Genomic DNA, 17,045 nt, shown 5'->3' on the forward strand with positions numbered 1-17,045 from the left:
CAAAAAGAACCTCCCAGCTCAACGACCTGTTTGCTCACCGGAGGGATAGGTACGGAGTCCATGCCTGCCATCAATTGACCGCGCTGCCGTGCCTAGGAACCCTGCGAGGAACTCCGTAAAGCGCGCACGGCGGCAGTGGCTGTCTTGACGCCCGCTCGTCGATTGACGACAGCCTTTCAACGCAGTACTTGGTAATTCAACACAATCCAAAGTCATCTCACTCGCTCCCCAACCGGCACAATGGCATCCAATCTTCCATTGCGACGGGCCTCGCTTGGGCTCGGTCGCCTTCGGGTTCAAGCGCACATTGTGCAGCCCGCCAAACGTGAGCTTCCCTCCCCTGGAAACGCTTCCGCACCGCTTTGCGATGCTGACGAACTGCTCCAGGTTTCCAATCCACCGCTTCGACAGCAACCCAGTCGTACCCGCTGTACCCATCCGTCGCGCAACTATTGCACGAGAAAGGGATCCCCGAGTCGGAAATCTCTAAGATCCCCGCAACGGGCCCCAAGGGCCGCCTGCTGAAGGGCGATGTGCTCGCGTACTTGGGCGAGATCCCGGCGGACTACCCGGCAACGCTGTCCACACAGCTGGCAAAGAAGGCGCACCTCGATTTGAGTAACATCAAGCTGGCCACACCACCTCCACCACCAGAACCCGCTCCGGCAGCCGAGCAACCGGCTCCGGCCGCGGTGGAGGAGCCTGAGCCAGAGACATCCGTTGCAGTGGCCATTTCCCTCGACGCCGTGCTCGCTGTGCAGAAGCGCATCAAGAAGTCTCTCGGCGTGACCGTGCCGCTGACAACGTTCATCGAGCGCGCCACGGACGTGGCCAACGACGATCTGCCACGGTCGCCGCTCGACAAGCCCTCAGCGGATGAGCTCTTCGATGAAATTATCGGTGCGGGGTCCCCCGCCCGGACCTCGCGCGGATCATACATCCCGGAAGTCAACACGGTCTCTCTTTCCGAGGCTGAGGCCCTCGAGTCCCAGCCGTCGGAGCCTAACCCCGCGGCGGACATTATTGACGTTCTTGCCGGTAACGTGCGGCCATCGACGCCGACACGGACTGTCGCAACCGCGGCAGCTACTGAGCAGGAGACCGGGGCTCCGGCCGATAGCGCGCTGAACGTATTCAGCCTGCGGGTCCCCGAGGCGGAGAAGCGGCGGGCAAGCGTCTTTCTGGAGCGACTTCGGACGCTACTGACCGTTGAGCCTGGGCGGTTAGTGCTGTGAATGAGCGTGTTGCATTCGAATGTTCGGATAGATGCCTGCTCTTGTCGTTATCGTTATTTTCGTTGTATGTAGTATAGGTTCACGATGTTCTCGCATTAACGTCCCCGTCTCAACATAAAATAGTTTGCTGTGAGGTACCCTCGTGGTTGCAGTAGTCATCGAGTTGATTTTGACAGGGTCCATCAGAATTGATTTGAGAATATCTTCTGATCACAGATCTAACAGACTAGATTGCTACTAACAAGCAAAACATTCAATGCTCTGCAGATCCTCTGAATTTGATCCCATTGCAGATACCAGGACTCTCTCAACACCGGTAATACTTGCTCGCTCGCAGAAACCGACGATGAAAACAGAAAAAGAAAAGAACAAAGGAAAAGTATCGTCATGACATCGTAAGAACATGTAGTAGTTAGACCTCTCTTGCACCCGAACACCAAGCTTGTTCTGACCGAAAAATGCTAGGATGGCGGTGAATCGCCTGGGAAGAGAGTGAAATCAAAGGAAGACATGATAATATGCACACACGAAAGGTAAAAAAAAAAAAAAAAAAAAAAAAAAAAGGGAGGAGTAGAAAGTAGTGAAGTGAAATTCAGAACCAGATCGTTGTAGTAGAACAAGAGATGGACACCAGATTACACGCCGATGAATGCATGCGGTTGATCGATAGATATGAGAGCAGACTGTATCGGTAGACTGAGCCTTATCGAATGGTTCCCCATTCATTGAAGATGCCGACTTCTCGAGTCCCGTTGATCCGGTTCCCGGATAACGATTTCTTGTTGTTAAAGATCTTCCAGAACCGGAGCGTCTCGTCGCCGGCCCCTGTGACGATGGTCTGTCCATCGGGGCTAAGTGCGAGATAGAGAACCCGAAAGGTGTGGCCAGTCAGCGACGCAATCTGCTCCATTTGCGGGTACTTCCAGATGACAATCTGGTTGAGACTGTACCCGTGCGTGCTGATCAGCTCGTCCGAGTTTTTGGACCAACTCAGGTTGCACACCTGGCTGCCTGTGTCAACTTCTTTGATTTTCTCGCCTGTGGCGGTGTTCCAGAACTTGATCGTGCGGTCGGCGGTACCACCGCCCGATGCGAGGAGACAGCGCTGGTGCGGTGACCAGGCGATGGCCTTGACGGCGGCAGTGTGTGATGTGAAACGGAACAATGGTTGTTCATTCAGCTTCTCCCACACCATGAGTTTGTTGTCATTGCCGCCGGACGCGAGTTGCCCGTCTTCGGTGTTCCACTTGAGGCCACAGACTTCTTGCTTGTGCCCCGTGAGTCGCCGGAGCCATTGGTCTGGGGATCGAACGTCACGGTGGTATATTAAGCGGTCTCGCGACCCGGATGTAAGGATGTGGTCGTTCCAGGCCAGGGCACCAACGCGCGCCGTATGGCCAATCATGGTCCGAAGACGCCGGCAATGCTCTGCGTCCCAAATCTGCACCAGACCCTTCCCAGTGCCAATGGCCACGTGCGTCCCGCGTTGAATCCAGCTGACGCTCGTGACGGTGTCTTCTTTGAGCTCACAGAGCTTCGTAACTCGGCTCGACTCGGAATGCCACATGTAGACGGCGTTCCCCAGGCCTACGCCGAGCACATTGCTGCTGCCCCAGTCGACCAGATTGAGATAAAAGTCGTCTTGCAGATCCGGTGCATCGAGCACCTTATACGGCACTTTGCTCACATAGCGCGGTTGCTTCCGCGGTGTTTCCAGGATACGCTGGCTGTCGTAGCGAATGGGTGATAGACTATAGAGTTCTGAGCGGACATTCAAGTTCGGGCCGTGTTGGCCACGAGGAGTTCTGGAAGGAGTGATGCTTCCCGAGCCGGGGCGTGGTGATCGGTAATTGAAGATATTTTTGTGTGGGGTTGAGGGAGTAATGCTGGCGGGCGGCACCGCAGTTGCAACGGGCGGCGTGTGAGATCGTGTGCGATCGTTGAAATTCAATAACGGGTCAGGTTCGAGGTCGGCTTGGGGTACTGTGCTGCCAAAGAGCTCACTTCGGAGGACTCTTGAGTATGTCCGATTCGCTTCCTCGGCTATATCGATGTTAGTATGGGGTTCCGTGGGATACAGTAATGGAGACATACCTTTTTGAAAGTGCAGTTCGCCATGCGGAATACGCCGTTTAGATTTTGAAGGCGTTGATGGGCAGCCGTCCTCGTGCAGCAAACTGTAGGTGGCTTGGAGGTCCTGCCCTTCTCGGTTGGGAATAAATCTGGGATCGTTAGCAAAATCCCTAACCAAAACCTCAGGCAGCACACTCACCTGTCGCCGTATACTTTTTCGCTCGGGTTTATTCGCTGCCGTTTTCGCTGCGGACTTGCGCCGGGAGTGCGTTCCCGCCGACGCCCGGCCTCGTCATAGTCTTTCAAGGCTCTGGCGAGGGCCTCGGCATCCAGGGGCTCCGAGGCCGTCCGGGCTAATGAGTCGGGGAAGGTGAGGGTCTGTTTCTGTGGGCGGGAGGGTGGTGTTCTGGCTCCGGACGAGCTGGCTTCACTGGCTCTTTGCGCTGCGCCGCGGTTCGTCTCTTTTGTCGGAATCGGCTTGGTCGCCGAGGACTCGGCGGCCGCTTCCTGGTCGCCCATCGCGATGCCAGGGCGGGCGCCAATTGCTTTGCTCGAGTTCAGTTGAAATGCTTCAGGGTGTGGCTCGGCCTTCGATCAGCACTCTCGTAGGAATCGTCACAACCACTACAATCGAAATGTCGCGAAATCGTTATCCAATCGAGACCAATTCCTTGCCCCGTTGCACTGGCTTTCGTTGCCGGACGGCTCAACCGCACGATGGGTAGCTTTTTTTTCACGAATATTTCTCAACCACAGGTTCTTTCTCGACGTCTGAGGGATGTACCGCTGGGTACAGTCTCGGCAGAAACAGCCGACAGTCGGGAGCGGGAGGACCGGGCTGGGGCAGTAGATATGGCAGAACAAGATGGCGATAGTCGTTGCGCAGGGAGTCCGAGTTGATCCTCAGCGAGGCGGGCTTCTTCTTCATCCCATCCAGGGCCAAATCCCAGGTTCGTCTGGGGCCCAGTCACGCGTCGGGAACGCTAAACCTAATTAGGAACCGCGTCAACGGTCCAAACAGAACCCTCTTCCCTCTTCACTGCCCAAATTCTCCCTTCCAACGGCGCAACACGCGGAGAAATCGTCGAATGCTGCGTTGTCTCAAGCTGGCCCGCTTCTATGGCAGCATATGATTAGACAAACTACACCACTGTGGCCCATCGAGGCCCGATTTAGATGACTCTGAGTTGGTTTGTTTTGATTCGCGTCGTCTCTTGGCAACGCGACATAGCGGCGGGGGGATGCAAGGTCGCGTTCGGGTTGGCGGCTGGGCGGTTGAAAGCTTGCAAGCCTTGGATTGACCTAGCTTGATTGATACCGTATGGAAACTGGCACGACAATCGACGTGTTTGTTTGCGCTGCCAACTTGACGCGCCGTCTTCGCGCTGGTGGGTGTTCTGGCCCCCCCCTTGCGGGTGGCCGTGCCCGACATCTGCAGCAATTCAGCCCGACTGGTGACGAGTCAGGGATTCGCTATCATAGTGCTCGATTTCGACCAACTTAGTGGGAACCGGGAGCGAGCAGAAATTCAGTCACCTCTGCGCTCTGCCGCTTCTTCGGGTTTTGTTTTTTCTGCACAAAATCAAAATCTGGAGAAGAATGAATGAACCAATCAGAATGCGTATTCTTTCATTCATGCGATTGGTGCTCGGGATCGGAATAATCCAACGCTAAGCTGAATAGGTAACAAGGTTTCCCGCACTAGTCCCAACCAGACCTAGCGCATCGTCAAATGATCGACGTTGCCTCGCTGACTAAGATCGGCCCTCCGCCAAAGGCATCATCTGCCTCTCTGTTCGGATTGAGTCACATCCATGACACTTCTCGGCGCAGCCAGACCATCCTTTCCTCGTCTCGCAGTGTCTCCGTCACGGCTGGCGCCGCGCTCCAGGTACACGACCATGCACCCGACCATGCGAAAGCTGGACCGCCGCCAGGAGGCCCTGGACTTCGTGTCCTTTCTGGAGAAGTCTCCATCTCGTAGGTGTCTTGATCGCATGCGGGGAGACATTGGCTAACGCAATGTAGCTTTCCATGCGGTGCAATCGGCCAAGGAGTTGCTGACTGAGGCTGGGTTTGAAGAAATCAAAGTAGCGATCAATCTATCCGAATCTGTGGTCGGGTATTGACCGGGCATAGGAACGGGTCTCGTGGTCATCGGTCTGCAAACCCGGCGGAAAGTATTATCTCACCCGCAATGGTTCAACCATCATTGCGTTCATTGTCGGTGGAAAGTGGAAGGTATGTCTTCAGCAGCATGAGCGGGAGATGACTGGGTCGTTCGCTGATGGTAGGAGCCGCGCAGCCAGGCAACGGCATCGCCGCTGTCGTGGCGCACACCGACTCTCCGGTACTGCGGTTAAAGCCCGTCAGTAAGAAACAAGGGGAGGGCTTTATGCAAGTCGGTGTGGAGACGTATGGAGGTGGCATCTGGCACACCTGTAAGTTCATGCTTGGGTTGAACAGTGGTGGCCGTCTGACTTGACTGCGATGTAGGGTTTGACCGGGACCTGGGAGTAGCCGGCCGGGTCATCGTGCGAGACGAACACGATTCTCATGTAAAGGCGAGGCTCGTCAAGCTTGACCGACCGAGTATGGGATCCTCAGCCGGGTTCTGCCAGGATTGACTGACTGTGGTAGTTCTCCGGATTCCGACACTCGCCATTCATCTGGACCGGAGCGAGACGTTTCAATTTAATAAAGAGACGCAGCTTTTTCCGATTGCCGGACTGGTCGAGGCAGAGTTGAACCGGACCGGGGGCGGGTCCAAAATGAAGGAGGAGGAGGAGGAGGAGGAGGAGGAGAAGATGCTCGGAACCCGGCCGCTCAAAGCTCCAAACGAGCGGCATCACCCGTATCTGGTTGAATTGATTGCGGCGGAAGCTGGGGTGTTACCGAATGACATCCTGGACTTTGAGCTGGTTCTCTTTGACACGCAAAAGCCCTGCCTCGGCGGATTGCACGACGAGTTTGTCTTTTCCGCGCGGCTGGACAACCTCGGCATGAGCTACTGCGCAGTGCGCGGCCTGATCGATTCGCTGCAGGATGTGAGCATGTATGAAGCTGAGCCTGGGATCCGGTTGGTTGCGCTGTTCGACAACGAGGAGGTCGGCAGCACGAGCGCGCAGGGGGCGAACTCGAACATTCTACCGGCGGTGCTGCGGCGGCTGTCAGTGCTACCTGGCGCGGAAACCGCCCCAATGGACTCGTCGGATGAGGGGCCGGACCTGGCGACGGCGTACGAGCGGAGCCTGGCGGGTTCGTTTATCATCTCGGCGGACATGACGCACGCGGTGAACCCCAACTATGCGTTCAAGTACGAAGCGGACCACAAGCCGCAAATCAACAAAGGCCCCGCGATCAAGATCAATGCGAATCAGCGGTACGCAACCAACAGCCCGGGTATCGTGCTGATGGAGGACATGGCGAGCAGGGCGGGCAAACTCGACGGCGAGGAGAATATTCCTCTGCAGCTGTTTGTGGTGCGCAACGACTCGAGCTGTGGCAGCACCATCGGGCCGATGCTGTCGGCGAGCCTGGGCGTGCGCACCGTCGACCTGGGCAATCCGCAGCTGAGCATGCACAGCATCCGCGAGACTGGCGGCTCGCAGGACGTGGCGCATGCGATTCGGCTATTCCGCACGTTTTTCGTGGAATATACTGGCGTGGAGTCATTGTATGAGGTTGACTAGAGGACATAACCATATTACGAATCAGATTCTGGCGTGTGGGTTTTTCTATGAAGGTGACTAGAGCTAGCGCAAGTCATTCCAGGCGTGAAGCTTCTGGAGTTGATGAGAGTTTTCTTGTGGAATCCTTTGCGTCGAGCTGTCGACCCAGTACAATTCAGTCACGGCATGATGCCCCCTGAAGGACATGACAATAGTACAATACATTCCAACTCTATAATACAGACACAAAAAAAGTTAACGCCGATTGATCGAGTCAAATAATCATCCCTGCTTCCTCTCCACAACCGCCTCCCTCTCCAACTCACCATCCTCGACAATCTGCGCGCCTTCCCTCAACAATTCATCCAGGGTCTTCACCCGCACGGTCATCACCCGTAGCAGCGTATACTTGTGCTTACTCTTCACCCTCCGCACATGGCGCTGTCGCCGCTTCGTCTTTTCCTTGATACGCAGCGGTTCCGCATCAACGCCAAGCACCCTCACTCGGCATTCAAACAGACGCTCATCGAGATACCCCGGTCCGTCTTTCCCACTAATATTACTTCCCCCCTTGAGCGTAAAGTCGCGTGAACCCAGCACAGAAGCCCGATTTAAGCGCAGGATATCCCCGGACTTGACGCCGGGCATCCGGAACGGCAGCCGGACATGGTCCCCTTCGGTCAGCAGGTAGGGCCGCGCATGCAGATGCGCCGTGATGTAGTACGGCGGCGGCTGCGCGGTGAGATACGGCAGTTGCGCGGCGAGGGATTTGCTGATGCGAAGCGGAGAGGTGAAGATGGGTGGGAGGGGGAGTTTTTCCCGGGGTGGTTGGAATTGCGTCGTCGACGACTCCGGATTTGAGGGTTGTGTTTGGGTTGTTGTTGCCGTTGACGTGGTAGGAGAGGTTGTTGGAGGAATCTCATTCAATCGACTGCTCGTGGAGGAGGAGGTGGTGGTGGTGGTCGACGTTGACAGAAACGCTCGCGGGCCGAGCGCCAACGCGAGCGGACTTTGACTTTGGAACGCGGTGCGCTCGGCGCAGAACAGCGCCCGGAGGGTTGTTCGGGAGAACATGTCGAGGTTGGAGTCCAATTGCTCTGCTCTTACAAGGAAGATGGGGTTTGAGCTCGGAAGTTGAGCAAATCTTGGTATGTCACGTGATTCACGCTAAAATGACGGTTCTCATGAAATTTCGGTTTCTCCAAACTCTCAAGAGTATCAACATTTGAGTCGCCAGCAGCCACCATGGTAAGTATATATCCCAGATTCAAAGAATTGATCAAGGCTAACGACTCTACAGCCGCAGAACGAGTTTGTATCCCGGGATATGTGAGGGGAGGAAGCAGCTAACAGGAACAGGTATATCGAGAGGTGGCAGAAGCAGCACGGCAAGCGGTACGTCCTCAACCTTGATCCCTCTAGAAAAAAAAAAAAAAAAAAAATTTAAAAGAACCCGATTTCTGATAAAGCAATATAGGCTCGACCACGATGAACGAGTCCGCAAACGCACCGCGCGCGAAGCGCACCGACAGGCCGAGCAGGCCCAGAAACTGCGCGGCCTGCGGGCGAAACTGTACCACGAGAAGCGGCGCGTGGAGAAGATCCAGATGAAGAAGCGCATCCGCGCGCAAGAAGAGAAGAACCTGCACTCCAAGACCGACCCAGCGGCCAACTCCAAGAACCCCGTCCCGAGCTACCTGCTCGACCGGACGCAGGAGACACAAGCCAAGGCATTATCCAGCGCCATCAAGGAGAAACGCGCCGAGAAGGCTGCCAAATTCTCCGTTCCTCTGCCCAAAGTCCGTGGGATTAGCGAGGAGGAGATGTTCAAGGTGGTGCATACGGGCAAGCGGAAAAAGGGCGCTTGGAAGCGAATGGTGACGAAGCCGACCTTTGTCGGCCCGGATTTCACCCGCCGCCCCGTCAAGTATGAACGGTTTATCCGGCCAATGGGTCTGCGGTATAAGAAGGCCAATGTCACGCATCCGGAGCTGGGCGTCACGGTGCAGTTGCCGATCCTCTCCGTCAAGAAGAATCCGCAGAGCCCCATGTATACCCAGTTGGGGGTGTTGACAAAGGGCACAATCATTGAGGTGAATGTTTCCGAGTTGGGGATGGTCACGACAAGTGGTAAGGTGGTTTGGGGCAAGTGGGCGCAGATTACGAATAATCCGGAGAATGATGGCTGTGTGAATGCGTAAGGAACCCCCCCCCCCCCTTCGAGTCCGGTGGACTAAGCTGATTATCTGTAGGGTTCTTCTGGTTTGATTCGGTTTTGCATGCGAATGGTTTATCTAGGTTTATGGCGTTTGGGTTGGTTTGATATCCATGTAGGGAGATGAAACAAATGTCATGACACTCATAACAGTACTGTAACCACATGTCTAACTGCACACACACACACACAAAAAGAAAAAAAAAAACATTAAGCATAGTCATCCTCACTCATCTCCGACGGCGATGTCACCGGCGACGCCAGCCCCGACACCGACACCACCGTTCCCGACCCCGCCGTCGCCGTCGCCGTCCCCGTTCCAGTCCCTGCCCCCGACCCAGCCGTGCCCTCCAAGTCCGTCACCATCGGGCCCGACCCGGTGCCGGGCGGCGCCCGCGAGCCTCCCCGACAACTCACATCCTTGGCCGCCATCAGCTCCTCAATGCCGGGCTTCTCGGGCACAATCCGCGCCAGCCCCACCGCAATGTCCAGGGACTCGATGGCGGATCGCAGGAACCGCGCGTTCTTGACGCTGACTGTGAGCGTCCACCGGTATTCGCTCAGCCGTAGCCGGTAGAACTCGGCCTCCTCGCGGGTCGGTGCCGTGGCGAGCAGGAGCGCGCCGAAGGAGCCGATCAGCGCAAAGTTGGTCCGCGAGGCCGCGGGCCAGAACGCCTGCAGGTGCGCGGGCCGCAGCCGGTTGACAAAGTCCATGGCGGAGATAAGCCGCGTTTTCGCCGCGGAGCGGCAGATGTGCGATAGGTAGTTGTCCGCCGTCTCGGGGCTGAGCGAGCGGATGATACATCGGTGCAGGGTGATCTCGGTGGCAAAGTAGGCGATGTGCAGTGCGCCGTTGCTGGCAGTTTCTTCCGACAGCTCGTCCCCATAGGAGGATGTGGACGGCCAGTCCATCTTCATCTCCGGCGGCAGGTTCGTGAACCAGTCACGCAACCGGATCTGGATGGGCTTCGCCCGCTCCAGGATGTACCGCGTGCGGTTGTGGCCGGCAGCCTCAAACTGCTCCATCGCCCGTAGTGTATAGAACGTGTCAAGAATGTCCGCGAGGATGGCGGTCAGCGCAATGTGCTGGCAGAACAGCAGCGTGCCGTGCCCGATCGTCGAGTCGGCACCCCGCCAGCGACTGCTCGCCAGCGCACCCGTAAAGTCCTCCTCCACCAGATCCCGCACCGTCCAGTTATTCGTCGGCATCTGTGACGGCCGCCCATGCACCAACGCCGACCACTTGTCCTGCATGTACAGCGCCCAGGCCAGCCGGCGCCGCAGCCCTTTCTCCTCCACGCTCAGGTCCCACCCGGCGCAGTCCTGGTGCAGGCCCAGCTCAAACGCCGCCGTCACCAGCTGCCCGTTCAGCGCCGACGAGGCCAGTGACGACCGCTGCATGATCAGCAGGCCCGCCTGGATCGTCACGAGATCCGGTCGTAGCAGCGACTCGGATAGCAGCTTCATCGCCGTGCTCTCCAGCCGCTGCACGTCCGGCTTCCGCGCCGTCCGCGACCGCGGGTCAAAGTCGAGATACTTGGAGGCCAGCACATACACAGCGGCCAGCAGCAGTGGAGACAGGCTCGTCCGCGTTCGGTAGGCGTGCCGAAAGGGCTCTTCCATGAGCACGGGGAACACCGGGTGAATCTTTTCAAAGAACTTGTCGACCAGCATCGATCCGTACGGCGCCACCAGGGTCTCGACGGCGTCCAGCGACATGGACAGCGCCTCCGTCGGCGCGTGGTCGACTATTCGCATGAAGGTCCCGTCGCGGCCCATCTTGCGCACGCGCTGGGTCGGCGACAGTATGCCCTCATTATGCTCGTCCAGGGGCAGATACTCCATCAGCAGCGGCTCCAGCTCTGTCGTCATGCCAATGTGTCGGGCGGGCTGCCCGGACAACAGCGGCGACGGTGCCGCGCTGGCGGTCGTGTGCGGCATTTCTCTCGTGGGCTCGGATGTCCGCTTGGACGGTTCCGTGGGTGCACTGCTACTGTCAGACTACAAGTTCAGTGGCTATGAAGCATGCATACCTTTGAATAGAGTCATCCAGCAGCTCCTCCAGCTTCCTCTTTCTGGGAAGCGGAGAGCCTTTCGAGACGGCGGCGCTGTTCGCCAGTGTAAAGGTGCAGTCTTGGCGATGAAACTCGCACGAGTAGCACTTGTTGACGCGCTCGTTCATGGCACAGCGGCTCTTGCGGAAGACGCAGGCGTCGCAGCTGACGCCGTCCCGGCCAGGCAGGCGCACCGCTGTTGACGCGGCAGGATCACCCGAAGAGCTCGACAGCGCGGGTGTGGAGGAGGAAGGAGAGGAGGAGGAAGATGTGGAGGAAGGCATCCGGGGCTGCGGGAAATCCGAACGAGGCGGACCGGGCGAGGCTTGGATTGTGACAGCGGTGGCCATTGGGACGACGGGCAGGGAGGACGACGAATTGGGGCTGTTGATAGCCAGATTGAAAAAGATAAGATGGGATTGAATTTCTGTTTGTTCTTTTCACCTGTAAGTTCATGCTTGGGTTGAACAGTGGTGGCCGTCTGACTTGACTGCGATGTAGGGTTTGACCGGGACCTGGGAGTAGCCGGCCGGGTCATCGTGCGAGACGAACACGATTCTCATGTAAAGGCGAGGCTCGTCAAGCTTGACCGACCGAGTATGGGATCCTCAGCCGGGTTCTGCCAGGATTGACTGACTGTGGTAGTTCTCCGGATTCCGACACTCGCCATTCATCTGGACCGGAGCGAGACGTTTCAATTTAATAAAGAGACGCAGCTTTTTCCGATTGCCGGACTGGTCGAGGCAGAGTTGAACCGGACCGGGGGCGGGTCCAAAATGAAGGAGGAGGAGGAGGAGGATTTTTGTATATGTAATTAGATTAGAAGCTTGTTCGAGGGATTTTTTTGTCGTCCTGCAGTTTGCAACCTGAAGCTGCGGCCGCAATCGACTACGCCCGTCGCTCGAGCATCCAATGTGCGTCCAGGAAATCGAGGATTTGCGTGTCTATCTGAAGCCTGGGCAGCGGTTCTAAGGCGGGATGGCGGCGAGACCGCGATATGGATAATGGCGCAGATCGGGGCCGTGGGGGGTGGACAGATAAACAGTCCCCAGACGGAGCGATAAGAGCAGGGACTTTTTTATTTTTCTTTTTTTTCTTCAGGAGATCTGATCGTCAGGACTCGACAAGGCCATCTGGGAGAGACTGCCGTAGAAGCAGATGGCGGATGGCCCGTTCCGTCATACCGAGTGATTGATAGTTGTGCCGGCGGAGAGGAGCGGACGTCTTTCCGCTCAGTTTTGCTCTCTCTTTCTCTTCCTTTTCTCCTTCTCTCTCTCTCTCTTCCTCATCTAATCTTTCGAGAATGGAATCTGATCGTTGCGCAAAGTGAAATTGCATTTCCGGGGATTCTCAATCAGCTGCGTTTCTGATTCCGGATTTCTCCCGTTTCCCATACGTAACAGATACGGTCTGATCCGGGGCCCTTGGCCAATCACCGTCATGGGAGATAAGAGTCTCTTCGCGGATTGGTCGTGGTGTCCCACTTCCAACTTTGATTTACGTACTGGGAATTCCATCCATGGAACTCACATGCTCAGATGCCAATCAGGGCCGAGCGATAACATGGCTAGGCAACCAATCAGCGTCAGCGCCTTTCGCCGCGTTCCTGCATTGGCGGTGTGGCTTGGGACTTGCGGATTCTCGGACATTCCGAGAAACCAGCACACGAACGACCGGTCAAGTTGAGATGGAGAATGGGAACCGGGACTGTGGATAGAACGGTGGATAGAGGATAGAGATCCGAGAGGATGATAGGAGTATGCTACCATGCGATTACTTGCAGCTATTTCATCAACGAAGACATGCACTGGAAAAGTCCAAAGTACGGAGCACTACTCGGAGGTTTGGATGAAGGGACAAATCGAGATCATTTCATTATTGTACCTACCACCTGCATCAATATAGGCAACGAATGGATATCCAAATGCACAATACAAAAAAATGAACAGAGATCACATGCAATGCCGTCCAAACTCCTCCCACATAACTCCAACCCTGCAAGTCCAACACTAAAGCAAAAAAGAAAAAAAAAAAAAAAAAAAAAAAGACAAAGGCATGACTCATGTCTTCACCTTCTTAGCCAATGACTCCCCTCCCCATTCCGGGCTCTTCCGCTTCTTGTCCGACTCTTCCTCTTTCGACGTAGGCGGGAACCCCGGCGCCGTCTGCCCCGACGGCGTTGGGAACGTTAGTGGGCTGGGGAGGACGTTGCTGTCCGGGCCCGTGCGCCCAAACCCCCATTCCGGGAAGAAGCTCGACGGCGACGGCAACAGAGCGTCAGACACAAACCGGCTCGGGAGCGCCGAGATGGGCGTATCCATGTTGTTCCCGGAAGAACCATTGCCGTTGTGCTGGCCGTTCCCATTGGAGAACGTGCCATTGGTCGAGTTCTGAGACGGCGGCGGGGGCCGGGCAAACGGATTCGGAGGGCCCTGTGCTCCGGCGCTGGTGATGGCTCCGGCCGAGGGCGACGGCGGGGGAAGCACGACGCTGGGATTGCCAGCCTCGCCCGCCGGCCGCGTCGCCGGAGTGCTGCCGGTTCTTTGATCCCCGGTGTCCCGAGGAGACGAATCGGCAGTCACGCTGCCGCCGTCAGACTGCTCACCGGGGATCTGCACCTTTAAGCGCGGCCGTTTCACGTTCATGGGGGCACTGTTCGTGCGCGAGATGGTTGGCTTCAGAGGCGGAGGAGGATCAGAAACCGAGGACGAGGCAGGCTGGGAACGCTCGGAGGACGTTGGCTGTGTCGACGGAGCTGGAACAGGAGCTGCCGCTGCGGAAGTCGTAACACTGTGACTGGCAGCAGGTTTGTTGTCTTGAGACTCCTGCTGCGAGGAGTCACGCTGTGCAGTCCCCACACCGATCAGATGACGTGAGAAAACCGACGTTTGATCATCGATGGGCGTAAAGATGCTGCGCGACTTGACCGGCGCGGGCTTGGGAGATTGGCTGCCTTCCGCTTTGATGTCCGAAGGCTGTTGTGTCGTTGGGGGAGCAGGGTGGGACATGGTGCGCTGATGGGTCGGATGAGGCTCAGGCGGCACCATGGGCGGCATGGAATGTCGTCCCTGATCCGGCGGCAGATATGGCTGCGACATCTGCGGCTGCATCTGATGGAATCCATGGTGTTGCGGGATCCGATGGGGTTGCGGTCCTTGCGGCGGTTGGGCAATCTGTTGCGCGGGTGGATGAGTGACAGGCTGCATGGCAGGATGGGCGAAAGGCGGGTACTGGCCGGGCCGCTGGGGATGGTGCATCTGGGCAGTCGGGTTATACATGGAAGGATTATTCATGTAGGTGTATGCATTCGGAGCCTGAGAAGCGGCCGGAACATGGCTCTGAGCCATGCCATGCTGGCCATACTGGGAACTGATCCGACGTACGTGATTACGAGACGACGGCCGCGACACACCTTGTGGTTGAGGGGTACCATGTCGACTATCGAACGCGACACCGTTGGGCATTGGAGGAGATGCCGAGGGGGCATGGTTCAGGTGTTGATACCCGGGTTGCTGCTGCTGCAAATGCGGCGGCACAAAAGTTTGCGCGTGTGTCTGCGGTGGAGCTTGCGGTTGAGACTGAGGTTGAGGTTGAGGCTGAGGTTGTGGTTGCGGTTGTGGTGGTGATTGCTGCTGCGTTCGGGGCTGCGATTGGGCCCGAGATTGGCTTTGGGGCTGCTTCCGAGTCTGAGATTGTTGCTTTTCCTGTGTTTTGGAAGATGCTGCCTCCTCTTTCCCGGCCTCCTCGTCCTCATCGTCGTGATCATCATCACCGCTTGTTTTGGTCATGAAATCACTCGGTCCTTTATTTTCATGCGGAGGTCCCCACTGCGCAACGGCGTTAGAACCCCTATGAAACCCTACAGACGAAAAAAAAAAATCAACGTACGTAGTGATACTTGCCCAGAACCTCGCGAATATCCGAAGATGAGAATTGATATAGCTTTTTATTATGACCGAGAATGATCACGGTCACGTCGACAGAACACAGCACGGCCAGTTCATGAGCCTTCTTGAATAGACCCCCCTTTCGTTTCAAAAAGGTACTGGACGCAATTAGCGGGTGGAAGAGGTTTCGCAGCTCGGACAGAGCTTACACAGAACGGTTCCGGTCATCTTTGATGGCCTTGATCTCGATTTTGCGCCGGCCCATTGTGACGGCGTGCAGGCGGCAAGCCGATCGGATACCAGCGACAAAAGAATCACTTCAAGGCGACACCAGTCTGGAACGCGACGTCTTATTATAGATTCGGTCACCAAACGTAAACAGCACGTGGGTTATGATCGCGGGGAAATGATCAACGACAAAGAAAAATCTGGACCCGGAATCGCGCGGCACACAAAGCAGACTTTTGGGGGAACAGGCGAGGAACCGGAAAACCGGACGTGTTTCGGTGCGTCAAGGGAGCTATGCCATATGCCAGGTCGGCATCGAGGGCCGCGTTGGAGGAGACCCGCGTTGGGAGGATGGGTCGATGTCGTTTGACCCGAGCAGCACTCGGCGATGCTGCGCTGACCCTGCGAAGGGACCTGCGCGGTTTTTCAGACAAAGAATGATCCCGGCAGCAGACGCGAGAATCTTGGGGGATGCAAGCTCGACGGAACCAGCAACGGGGAGCCGTGGATGGTGGATGCACAGCGCGGATCAAAGAAGATTCTAAAGATAGAAAAAGGGAGGAAAAAAGTGATCTCTTTAAGCTAGCGCAAAAGGGGTGAAGCGGATTACATAATCACTGATTGAGCCATCCCTGCCATCCGGCGCTCCGCCAATGGTGCTTGTTGAATTTCATGATCCCTGGCCATGCGTTGTTCGTTGGCAGGATGACTGGCTGGGTTTTACGGTGTAGAGGCGTCTGATTGGCGAGCTGGTCGAAATTTTGGCTGCCTTCTCTCGAGACTACATAAGTACGTACGAGTACAGGGTTGAGCGTCCATGGGTGGTGATAGGGAGAGTTGAATGCCCGGGATCGAACTGGGCTTGAGGAATCAACATTTCAACGCTGGGCCTAGTATTGAGTATCTCCGCTATTTTTATCGTGCAGCACTAGGTTCACTAAACGTCGATCGGTTCGAGACTCGCCCAGTCTGCCCTCATGAACCGCAGTTCTCGTGTCTGCATGCTTCGGCTGTCTCCGGCGGCTCTGAGCAGTCAGTCGATTGTTGAATATATGTTTGGCGCTTGGAATCCAAGCGGCCAGTAGCCGAGAAGCATGAGTATGGAGTACTCGTATACTTTCAGCTGACGTCTACGTACTCGTAGTCTTGATCTCCAGCCATTCTCATTGCTGATCCAGTTCATCCAGAGCACGATGATTTGTATGATAGTACGGTATGGAGTAGTCTCTGGGCTTTGCTGTGAAGTTCAATGCTTGAGCCAGTACGGAGGACGGAGTACTCGTACGGGGATGGCATACCACCACGTCGGCTAACCTAACCTCCCCAAGCACGGGGTACAGTCAAGCCCAAGCTACTCGTAGGTCGGATCCAGGACTTGTTCAACCTTTTCTCGCAATGTGCTCTTGGCCGCATGCAATTAGGCTCTCGAGAGTTGCAGACTGCCGAGACCTTCTGACCGTCGATACCGCGGCATTGCTGTCTCTTGCATTTGCATTTTTACAGGAGAAAGGAACTCTTCAAAATTCGACTCCTTCCACATCACTAACTACATACATACTACTGGAGTGACGAGTACAGCACATACTCCGTACGGAGTATTGTAGACATCCATCCCAAATGCCAAGCATGTCTCTCGCATTAGTGCATGTACCGGGCCAGCCGGGACCCGATTGGTCGGTCAC

At 56.3% G+C, this 17,045-nt stretch overlaps 8 protein-coding genes across 8 annotated transcripts; 4 read left to right on the forward strand and 4 right to left on the reverse strand.

The window, feature by feature from the left end:
- Positions 1-240: 240 nt before the first annotated feature.
- VTN31DRAFT_4678 (uncharacterized protein) lies at positions 241-1,235 on the forward strand (the record flags this gene model as incomplete). Its single annotated transcript, XM_069405092.1, has 2 exons — positions 241-325; positions 388-1,235. The coding sequence occupies 2 exons, from the start codon at positions 241-243 to the stop codon at positions 1,233-1,235; spliced, it is 933 nt and encodes a 310-aa protein (XP_069260191.1).
- A 703-nt stretch (positions 1,236-1,938) lies between these two features.
- On the reverse strand, positions 1,939-3,827 carry VTN31DRAFT_4679 (uncharacterized protein; the record flags this gene model as incomplete). Its single annotated transcript, XM_069405093.1, has 3 exons — positions 1,939-3,278; positions 3,330-3,457; positions 3,508-3,827. 3 exons carry the CDS (start codon positions 3,825-3,827, stop codon positions 1,939-1,941), a joined length of 1,788 nt encoding a protein of 595 aa, XP_069260192.1.
- A 1,382-nt stretch (positions 3,828-5,209) lies between these two features.
- On the forward strand, positions 5,210-7,000 carry VTN31DRAFT_4680 (uncharacterized protein; the record flags this gene model as incomplete). Its single annotated transcript, XM_069405095.1, has 6 exons — positions 5,210-5,288; positions 5,337-5,398; positions 5,448-5,549; positions 5,614-5,749; positions 5,805-5,900; positions 5,949-7,000. 6 exons carry the CDS (start codon positions 5,210-5,212, stop codon positions 6,998-7,000), a joined length of 1,527 nt encoding a protein of 508 aa, XP_069260193.1.
- A 261-nt stretch (positions 7,001-7,261) lies between these two features.
- On the reverse strand, positions 7,262-8,053 carry VTN31DRAFT_4681 (mitochondrial 54S ribosomal protein bL21m; the record flags this gene model as incomplete). The annotated part of the gene is made up of 1 exon (XM_069405096.1): positions 7,262-8,053. The coding sequence occupies one exon, from the start codon at positions 8,051-8,053 to the stop codon at positions 7,262-7,264; it is 792 nt and encodes a 263-aa protein (XP_069260194.1).
- A 171-nt stretch (positions 8,054-8,224) lies between these two features.
- VTN31DRAFT_4682 (uncharacterized protein) lies at positions 8,225-9,247 on the forward strand (the record flags this gene model as incomplete). Its single annotated transcript, XM_069405097.1, has 5 exons — positions 8,225-8,227; positions 8,280-8,290; positions 8,339-8,374; positions 8,457-9,176; positions 9,232-9,247. 5 exons carry the CDS (start codon positions 8,225-8,227, stop codon positions 9,245-9,247), a joined length of 786 nt encoding a protein of 261 aa, XP_069260195.1.
- A 157-nt stretch (positions 9,248-9,404) lies between these two features.
- VTN31DRAFT_4683 (uncharacterized protein) lies at positions 9,405-11,598 on the reverse strand (the record flags this gene model as incomplete). Its single annotated transcript, XM_069405098.1, has 2 exons — positions 9,405-11,181; positions 11,228-11,598. The coding sequence occupies 2 exons, from the start codon at positions 11,596-11,598 to the stop codon at positions 9,405-9,407; spliced, it is 2,148 nt and encodes a 715-aa protein (XP_069260196.1).
- A 63-nt stretch (positions 11,599-11,661) lies between these two features.
- Positions 11,662-12,312, forward strand: VTN31DRAFT_4684 (uncharacterized protein; the record flags this gene model as incomplete). Its single annotated transcript, XM_069405099.1, has 4 exons — positions 11,662-11,698; positions 11,750-11,845; positions 11,894-12,058; positions 12,107-12,312. The coding sequence occupies 4 exons, from the start codon at positions 11,662-11,664 to the stop codon at positions 12,310-12,312; spliced, it is 504 nt and encodes a 167-aa protein (XP_069260197.1).
- A 996-nt stretch (positions 12,313-13,308) lies between these two features.
- On the reverse strand, positions 13,309-15,400 carry VTN31DRAFT_4685 (uncharacterized protein; the record flags this gene model as incomplete). The annotated part of the gene is made up of 3 exons (XM_069405100.1): positions 13,309-15,075; positions 15,137-15,293; positions 15,345-15,400. The coding sequence occupies 3 exons, from the start codon at positions 15,398-15,400 to the stop codon at positions 13,309-13,311; spliced, it is 1,980 nt and encodes a 659-aa protein (XP_069260198.1).
- Between the last annotated feature and the right edge of the window lie 1,645 nt (positions 15,401-17,045).

This window comes from Thermomyces dupontii (genome assembly GCF_041956625.1).
Source record: "Thermomyces dupontii strain NRRL 2155 unplaced genomic scaffold VTN31scaffold_4, whole genome shotgun sequence".
Taxonomy (NCBI): Eukaryota; Fungi; Ascomycota; class Eurotiomycetes; order Eurotiales; family Trichocomaceae; genus Thermomyces; species Thermomyces dupontii.